Source organism: Oreochromis niloticus, linkage group LG22, assembly GCF_001858045.2.
Source record: "Oreochromis niloticus isolate F11D_XX linkage group LG22, O_niloticus_UMD_NMBU, whole genome shotgun sequence".
Taxonomy (NCBI): domain Eukaryota; kingdom Metazoa; phylum Chordata; class Actinopteri; order Cichliformes; family Cichlidae; genus Oreochromis; species Oreochromis niloticus.
In genome coordinates this window covers 18,842,377-18,852,194 of record NC_031985.2, presented here as the reverse complement: position 1 = coordinate 18,852,194, position 9,818 = coordinate 18,842,377, and the positions used below count along the sequence as shown (strand labels likewise).

The 9,818-nt window shown below is 39.1% G+C and overlaps 1 protein-coding gene across 4 annotated transcripts in view; it reads right to left on the bottom strand.

Moving 5' to 3' along the window:
- Nucleotides 1–490: 490 nt before the first annotated feature.
- trps1 (trichorhinophalangeal syndrome I) overlaps nucleotides 491–9,818 on the bottom strand; it is a 119,058-nt gene continuing 109,730 nt past the window's right edge. For all 4 annotated transcript variants that reach the window (XM_005478441.4, XM_019350955.2, XM_005478442.3 and 1 more), the window contains one exon: nucleotides 491–7,736. In XM_005478441.4, the coding sequence (XP_005478498.1) occupies nucleotides 6,120–7,736 (1,617 nt within the window). In that variant the 3' untranslated portion in view covers nucleotides 491–6,119. The remainder of the gene's footprint in view (nucleotides 7,737–9,818) is intronic.

Here is a 9,818-nt window from a genome sequence, read left to right as displayed (position 1 = left end):
TGGAGAACAGAGTCTTGCACTGTGATGAACTCTTCACTAGTGTATGTTGTGAAAAAGAAAACAGTAAAGTAAGTCTGATACTTAACGGAAAATGGAAAACAAGTTTGGAAAACGAAGAAAGACTGCATGAAGAGCAGATCAGAAGAGAAATATGGATGATATGAGGCTCCTGGCCACAGTCTTGAGAGCGCAGCAGGAGGTAGGTTTGCAGGTTTTATTTTTACCTTCCCCGAAACAAATTCACCCGACTGGGTATGAAAGCTTTATGTTTAAAAAATCATATCTCATTAGTCTGTACCCTCCACAGCTGCTCCTTAAGTCCCCAGCTTGTGTAGGATAAGAATGCATTCATCTAAAACATAATGACAGGCATTTACATCCTGCAGGAAGGCCACAGATAGGCTGTTTTCTCGAGGGAGGATTTATACACAATATAGGTTTCCTCTTCTTCACTGTTTATTAAATAAACACCCAATGCCCATTTTGAGTATTGTTTGTTATTACTTTTATTAATTATTATCATCATTATCAACATTATTCTTCAAGTTTAGCTGTGTAACAAACTTTTCTTGGCTGTCAAAATATGTTGTTGAAATATAATTTTGCATGAAATAAAACCTAAAAACAATAACGTACAGAAAGGTAGCAGAATAAAATACAACATGAGAGAGAACATAACCTAAAAAAAAAAAAAAAAAAAAAAAAATCCCATTTCTTTTCTATAAAAAGCCATTCAACTGAACAGAGACAAAAATCTACTAAAATATACTGATTAAATGTACATACTTGCTGTGTGTATGCATGCATGTGTGTGTGTTTGTGTGTGTGTGGCCAAAAATAAACTGGCCTATGTTAACACTGTACACCCCAAAATGTACACTCGATCCGTACCGTTGTTTGTGTGTTTCTTATGTGTGTGTGTGTGTGTTGTCCCTTCCTTGGCAATAAGAACATAATAAATGGAGTGCAAGCAACAGCGTCATTTGTTTCTATAACACATTCTGACAAAGGCAAAAACATGAAAGCACTTGTTAAGGCCTCCCATTGTAAACGCTGATTTGAAATGCCATCAAACCTAAAACATAAAGTCATTGCTGAAGTAATCCAAGGCCATGTCATGTGTGTCCCGCTTTGATTGATCGGGTCAAAAGTTCCCCCGAGATTCCTCTCATCCCAACGTGAACATCTATTTATAATTTAGTTATAAATGTTAAACTCTCAAATGAACAACAGAACAACTTCAACTTTAAGAAACAAGGATTTCACTTCAAAGGAATTAGTGAAACATTATGGCATCTGAAAATATATTTGTCTCCAGTCTACTGAGAAATCCTTTTGAGTCAGATGACATGTAAAGAGAGGTAAAGTGAGGAATCCCATGACAATGTTGAGAACCTTTACCAAAGATTTTCTGATTTTCTCAAAAAGTATTTAAACATTTTCTTTTAACCAACCGAGGCCGATTTAATTTAAAGAAGCTTAACCTAAATAAAACATGTAGGTCAGGCTTTTAATGTGTGGGGTAACTGAGTCTAGCTCAGCTTTTTGGGTGCAACATTACGTAATACAAACGCTTAACTCTCGTTTAAAACCTCCGTAATCTGTGTATCTACTGAGAACATCTTCGTACATTCATCAAATGATGGGATGCAGGAAAAATGGAGGAGATGCAAGAGTTGTAGCGGGTGAACAAAGAAAAACAAAGGTGGGATGGAGAGGTACAGTGAATAATACATTAAAAAATAATAGATGAGAAGGAAAGAAATAAAGTTGAAGGGAGGTAAAGAGACAATACAGAGGGGATGAATCATCCACTTTAGCCTCATTTGAACTCATCCTCCCTTTATTCATCCACTTCTCTCCACATATTCTTCAAAGGCACCCATCCATCCCTCCCAGCAGGCATCCATCCCTCCTTTTCTTGTGTCTTTTAAGAATGGTGAAGCGTCTTTTCTATTTTTTTCTTTCTTTTTTTTTTGCTACATTTATTAATGTAAACATTTTTTTCATAATTTTTTTTTTATCAGCAGCCGATAAAAAAAGTAACCAAAAGAATTCATTCTAAAAAGTTTTTAAAAAGCACAAAAATAGTTCTGAAAATAAAAACAATTAGAACAATCTTTCTGAGAAAAACAAAAACAATAAATCCCCAGATTTTTCAACCACTACCTTTTTGAACTGATCCAACTGGCACGTACAGTAATATGATAAGACCTGGTCACCGAATGAAAGGCAAACATCAGAACGAGGGAGCCATTAGACTTTGTAACTTAAGGAGTTAAGATGTTTTCACTTGACACGTGTGATTGGAGAAGTTAAGCAAACCCTTCTTATGCATTATCGTACAGATGATCCACTGGCAGTTTGACGGCATTGTGTAAAATGCAGCATACAGTGCTTAACAATTTTAGAAAAAAAAAAAAAAAGACCTTACACTACCTAATGTAAAGTTAATGCCGCAGCTGTCCTATATTAACAGTGCTGATAATTACCAGTGGTTAACCACGGGTACGTGAAAGCTCTTTAATTGAAATATTTTAGTGCTAAAATATAATTATTGTTTTTAATCTCTAATTTTCAAATGTACTGCTTTATAAAAAGCAGAAAAAATAGTAAAACACATTATTCTTGCAATGCAAAATTACAATTATTTACCTGCTTTCTTAAAAAGAAAAAAGGTTTTGTGGTTGAATGATTTGCTTAATTAATTTCTGACCTCTAAGACGAAGTCAAGTATGCCTGCTTAATAAAAACACGAATTCGTTTTATTTACCCGAAAATGTATGTAATTCTTAACTTTAAACAAGTTTTTGAAAGATTTCCAAAATATTTCTGTTAAATTTGTTAAGTGCTGTACGCAATTTTTTTAAATGTACATGCATGTTAAAAAGTATTAAAATTAGCCAAAAGTTCAGCTATTTCTTTTTGAGTTTTAAACAGAGAAGAGAATGGATTTTACTTAATAATTCTAAGCATTACTTTTGGTTTAATTGGATGAGCAATGCTTAGTATCCTAGTTAGCATCCTAGAACCCTATTAGTAGTATACTATCTCTGAAAACTTCAAAATAAATATAACCTAACAATTGGCCGCTGACTTGTAATTCCAAACCAGTGATGGGAATTTTCTGAGGCAATCCACTTGGTAAAAAGAGCTACAACAAGCTACTGACAATGGTTGCAAATGCTCCAACATTCGCATCAAAATAAAATCCAATCTTAATAGCAATCCAATGTCATTTTACAGGGGGAACTACACGTGGTTCTTATCTAGTTTTACTTGGCAATGGACTGTTACCAATGCAGGACAATAAAAAAAAAAAAGAAGCTAATTTAAACTGTTTATCTGGCATAAATGCAAAGTTAGCTGTAATGCTAACCGTCTTAGGATAATGTGTGAATAATCAACATTGCATCCACCGTGATATGGGCACTCTGGTGACATGGCCGTGTCTCTGTTTCAATCTCCAAATTAGGTCCTTTTCTTGGCATTGTGTCTCTCATACAAGTAACTGAGGCATATGGCTCAACATTCTACAAAGTAGTGTAAATATATGCACAAAAATAAAAGTTTAGCACAGCAACCAAACATGAAAAGTTTGAACAAACACCCGACCAATGGGTCAGGCAGAAATCGTAATCAATGACTCAGATGACTTGGTGGTGTGAGTGCATGGAAAGGAATATAGCAGTTTGCTTTCCCACCTTCTGTTCTACACGACTCATTGCTTACATAACATTTTTAATGCAGACAACAAAACATATTGATTTGAAAAGTGGTACAAGTTACCAGGCACTAGGTGGAATATTCGTCATTCATGTCTTTTTGGATAAGCATAGAAAAATAGCTTTTTTCCCCCCTCACATTCTTTAGCTCGTTCCTTCCTGTCTTTTATTTTTATATTGACATATTATGTCCTTCAACAGAGTCCGTTGGTGTTTTCTTCTTTTGTTGCTGTTGTTTTCTAGCAACTAAGGCAACACGGCTAGAGAAGTCATCCCATCTTTATCAAAAATAAACAAGATGGCCACCACTTTGATATAACAGCGGGACTTTCAAGGACATGACTGTTAGAAGTTTCTCACTGATGAAATTTGGTTTAAACTAAGACTCAGTTGTGGAAACTGTTCCAAAAAAACCAGCAACGAAATCACTGATGATGGCGAAATGTGCGATGGGTCAAATGGAGTTACAAGCCACGTGAAACTTTTACTTCATTGAATTATTAAAACATAACTTTGCAATGTCATCTCATGTTCTTTCAGTATTATTTAGGTCTTTCATGTAACACCTCACACCTTTAGAAAAAAAAGCAACTTATCTCGTAGATTTCGCAGGTGCTAACATGCTACATAGAGGTAACCTAAGTTGTACCAAACTCTCAGTAATATGACATCAAACACTGTAGGCAAAAACGTCTGTAGACTCAGTACAGAACAAAGGTTTATACAGTTAACTCAAAACAGTTGTTCCTTTTGATAAGATTTGGGGTTTTACTCCCTAAGTTCCTAAGTCTTTCTGTAAAACTGTGCGACCTAACAATTCGTAGACATAGGAAAAAAAAAAGTTACATACTGAGACCATGTTGACCTATTAACACATAAAAACACAACAAGAACATATATAAGAGAACATAAGAGAACAATATGTGACATGCTAACACAATTAGGCCATGTACTGTAAAACTGATGTGTCACATGCTATGAAACAGGTGGGTTGGTGTGCAACATGTGTGACCCCTGAGGACTGAAAAACCAACTGCATGCCTTCATTATGTTTACATCATCATTTGGGGACGGACACATCCTTTGATCCTTACGCGTAGAAATGCAATTACACAAATGCACACATGCACACACCCCCCCTTCCCCCTCCCTCCCTTGTTGTACCATTTCTACTAGGCGGCTGTTATAAATGTAACAAGTCTCATTAAGAAGCTCAAAAACAAGAGAAAAAAAACTCACATAGGCTAATTTTTATAGTACCATTTCCTGCAAAAAGCATTTTCCTTTACAAAATACCATATTATATATGAAAGTGTAGCAAATTGCATTTTTTTTTTGTACGATAGCATCATCATCATCATTATTATTACCGTTATTATTATTATTAATATAAATGTTAAGCGGGTACTAGATGGTTGTTGGGCAGGCAGCCAGGCACATAGCTAGTATCATGGCACAGAGGAAGGTAGAAAATAATGTCACTTGGTTTAATCCAAACGGATAGAGAAAACACTTCGGTCCGGAGTTTAACCGGTTTTATCACGTCAAACTGGCTCAGCAGTTCGAAAAAGTCCCAGCTGACTCAAAACCCGAGAACAAAGAACTTGATCAGTTTCAGAAAAAACAGGCTAAGTGAAAGAAACCAACTGATCACTTTTTACCGAGGTAACACCAACTCAACTGCAGCCCAGCATCAACTGGTTTCAAACTAACCAGCTTTAATTAGTCAAAAAAAAGAAAAGAATTTTGGTTTTAGATCCATTTGCACAGAGAAAAAAAAAACAGTTAAAAACATGCTCCGGACAAGAACAAAGCAATCCTAACCAGATCACATCTGGCTGTACCAAAATAAAACTGTCTCAATGATACATTAGACTAGTTTGGACCAGCTTTTTTTTTAGTATGGTGCATAAGTAATCAGCCCAGCTCAGTTCAGTTCAGGTTAATTATTTTGCTTCTAGTTTCTTTTTTTTTGCTCTCCTTTATGGTGGCCATGCAAGTTCTGAGCTCCCAAAAGTTATCCAAAATATAACCAGTCCAACTTTTAGCCCAGCTTCCAATCCCCTTATGTGGAAATCGCATGAAGTGCCTGCTTATTAAAGGTGATTTCAACTCCATGCCTGTTGTTGAATGCCTGCCACAGAGCTGTCAAGTGGCCGTCACTCCGCAGAGGATTCGGGCAATTTCTTCAACTGCCCCTGCTATAGTTCAGCTGGATCCTACAATGATTTCTGACCATTTGACAGCCGGGTGCTTCCAGCATAAGGATGTGTTCCATTTAGTGCCCAGGATAGGCCCATTTTGACATGAGCTAGCCTCCAGAAACATGAAGGCATACAGCTTATTCATCCAACAACAACGCTCTTAAAGGTTTGCATGAGTCAAAGAGATCAATTAATTCCCATCTGTGTTCTCATCTAATATTTTAGAGCCAGCAACAGTTGTGACCTCTGAGCTTCTCGTGACGTCATCGCTGATGTGCGACACCTTTTTGCCTCCCGAGTCCTGGTTTGTGGTGGCATTGTCCTCTCCTTTTGCTTCTTTTTCAGCCTCTGTTTCATTGTCAGTGCCATCGCTGCCTGTGTGTTGTTTCGCTTGGTTGTCATGACACGATTCTACTACATCACCTTCGCCTGTGGTCGCATAATGACCGTCTTCATCTCGTTCCTCCTCCGTCGCATTTTGACACTCGTGCTCCGACATTCCCGCAGCGTTCTGAATTTTGCCGTCTTGCATTTGACATCTCTGTTGTGTCGTTTTGTCTGTGTACCTGTGTAAGCCTCTCTGTATGTGCGTGGTGAAATCGTATCGATCCGCGCACACGTGGAGGCAAAAACTGCACTGGTATGGTCCTTTGTCACCGTGGCAACTCATGTGCAGGGCATACATCACCTCATCTATGAAGTAGATCCCACAGTGGACGCAGCGATTGGTCAGGTCATCCTGTGTGGCCACCTCCACCATTTTGCGATTAGACGGGACACTTGACTGACATGTTGACAAACATTCTTTTTCTTCCTTCCCTATCTCCTCACCTGGATTCCCTCCTTCGTCTGTCCTCTCCTCCTCCTCTTTCTCTCCTTTCCAGTTCCCTCTTAACCTGTCAGTTAGCGGCGACTCCTGCCTTCGCCTTTCGGCACCATTTGTGGACACGTGCGCGTTTACAGCACTTGTATCTCTTTGTCTTATTGCGAGATCCAAAGGAGCTTCGTTTTCTAATGATGATGAAGTAGGGGTTTGGACGTGAAGAGGAGGAGGAGGATAGTGAGTAGGAGCTGGAGGTGGAGGAAGAGGAGAGTAGGGAGAGGCACAGTAAGGCACCGTGTAGCTTTGCTGATGATGCTGTACTGGAGTCACCATCGCGCTAAGATAATGAGCGTTATTTCCAAGGCTCCCGGGGCTGCTTAGATTACTGATGCTACCAGGAACCCCAGAGGCGGCTGCCATCTTATACTTGGTCCAGAACCTGAGCCAATCTGACTCCGGGGTCAACTCAGGTGAAATGGTTAATGGAAGGGGTAAGGAGAAAAGAGGGTACTGATATTTTTCAATGGGTGAACCTGGAGGTGAATAACTAGACGGTTTGGACGGACGCATGTACTTTTCAATCGGACTGCCTCTTTCCGATCCCCCTCCTCCTTTACCCCCCTCCGCTTTCGATGTTATTCCTCCCTCTGTGATACCGCCATTGCCCTCCGCTCCCACTGAGGAGGGGGCATGTGAGGGGAGGAGAAGAGGAGGCATACGCCTGTGGATCTCCAATGTTTGATTGGCCAAAAAGGCTTGCGTGGACCGCGGTGAGCGTGAGCGAGGGGAAGGCTGCTGGTTTTTGACTGACGCACAGCTCCTGTCTGTTTCCTCCCCGTTCATGCGCTCTTCGCTGGTGATGCGTTGTTGCTTGGGGGCGGGGTTGTCAGATGAAAGCGAATCGGGGTTGAGGCGTTTTCGGGTTCGACGGCGGATGATTTGCTCACCGTTGTTCTGCTTGATGATGTTTAGAGGTCTGGGTGTCTGCAAGGCAAAGGAAACACAGAAGAATGAGCAAGAGGGAAGGGAGTTAGACAGACAGTTAGCAGTATATGAGGCGGTAATTCGACTTCATCATGCTGATAACTTTGCTGACCTAATTAATAAATGTCAAGCACACATGCCCCAGCATTACTTGACTATGATAAAATTCCTACTTAATGCATAGGTGGTCTCAGAGATTAAATAACCATTGTGTATGACTTTGGTGCAATCGACTGTGGATAAAAAATAAAGCTCTCTCTACTTTGACTAATCAGCCTAGTATAACAATTATTTAATCATAAAGCTATCTGGTGAAACATGGAAAGCAATATGCACCACAGTCAAGTGAAGATCTAAAACAGTAGCTACTGGTTTTAGGTTCCCCAAAGTTCCCTAAAAAGGCCTTTGAGGCAGATTACAGTCTGACAGTCTTTCTTCTTTTATATAGATTTGAAGTATAACTAAATGCATCACGATGAAAGAAAGACTGATGAGGTAACATATCGTCCAGATGACTGTGGTTTTTGCCCTCGCCACAAGGGGGCGCGGGTGGACTTACATCTGTTGAAAGTGCAACACTCTTTGCACTTACAGTGCACTCATCTCTTTAATCTTATAATATGCTTTGTTTCAGCGTGAAACACTTACTGAAAAAGAAAAATTTGAATAAAACAGGAAAGCTAGAAACACTACAACCAATTACTAAAGCAGGTTGTGAGCTTCAAAGAAGGCTGTGTTCTGGTTACAAGTGTTTTGGTTAAAAAAAGGCAAAAGTCATGCATAATTCCAAAGAATAAAAACTGCTTATTTGCATCCAAAACATCAGATTTCTAAAACACTCCCCACTTATTTAATTCCCCACTGGGTTTAATAGTGTGAGTATAAAAAAAATCTGAATGATGATGAAACTTTTTTTGATGGTGATGCTAAACACATGCCAAAAAGACACGCACACTCACGCACACAGCTTGTCTAATACATTTCCAAACAAATTACTGAAAGGCTGTCTTTGCTCCTAGTAAAATAAACCGTTCAATTTAAACTGTCTTTTAAGGTGCCCAATCAAAATAAATGTGTCGCTAACCCGCCATTATTCAAGAAAGACATACACATTACGAGCAGTGACCTCTGCACAACAATGTCAAATTCAGTTAGCATACAGGGCATTGCTTTTCAAAGCTTTAAAAACAGGTTTGCACAGAAATTTGTCTTTGTGCTGTGTAACTGTGTTCATATCTCCAGGTATACTTTTACATATTTCGAAAGAAACTTGTGTGTATACCAATGATGCAGGGCTTTGAAATACAAAGTGCATATTTGCGGATGCAAGCCATCCACAGAAGACCAAGCAAGATATTGAGATGGATAGACACTTGGGTAAAGGAAAAAAAAACTCCAATGCCTTCAAAATGTGTCCCGTGCCTATGCTGGCATCCTCTTGGGTGATTTCCAGTATCCTTTTGTGTATGGAAATGTATTCTTATGTTTGTGTTGATAGCCTGTGACCGAATGGGTGTCTGTCAGAGTATGTGCATTAAGTATGCTTGTGTGGGTGTGCATGTGTGCACGTCAGTGTGTGGGTGAAAAGGGCAAAGACAATGTAATTTTCAGCGTGGAGTTTATCAGTCACTGTAGAGCATATATTTAAGAGCAGAAGAGTAATTTCTGTAACAATTTTAATATCATTATAATGATTCAGGGATATAATTAGCGCATTAATGTTAACAAGCAAAAACAATCGAATACGCTTATATAAGCAAACTCAGAAGGGCAAAACTCAGATTCAGTGACCTATTAATGCACATGCATTTCAGTGAAGTGTTTTCAGCCCTTCGTTTGGCAAGCTGGTAAAAGTTAATGAGAGAGTTGTCTCGCTGAAACCTCTTGACATATGGATCAATATCAAAAACAAGATTCCATCACTTGGCAGAGTGGCACTCGCAAAATATAGCAGCGAAATCCACAAACATTTCTCTGCTTCTTTTTCTGCCCTTAGAATTTGTGTTTCTAAAGACCGACTGGTGCACAGAAGGACGGATAAAGGGAAGGGGGCGTGAAATAAAGAGGGAATGGAAGACGGAA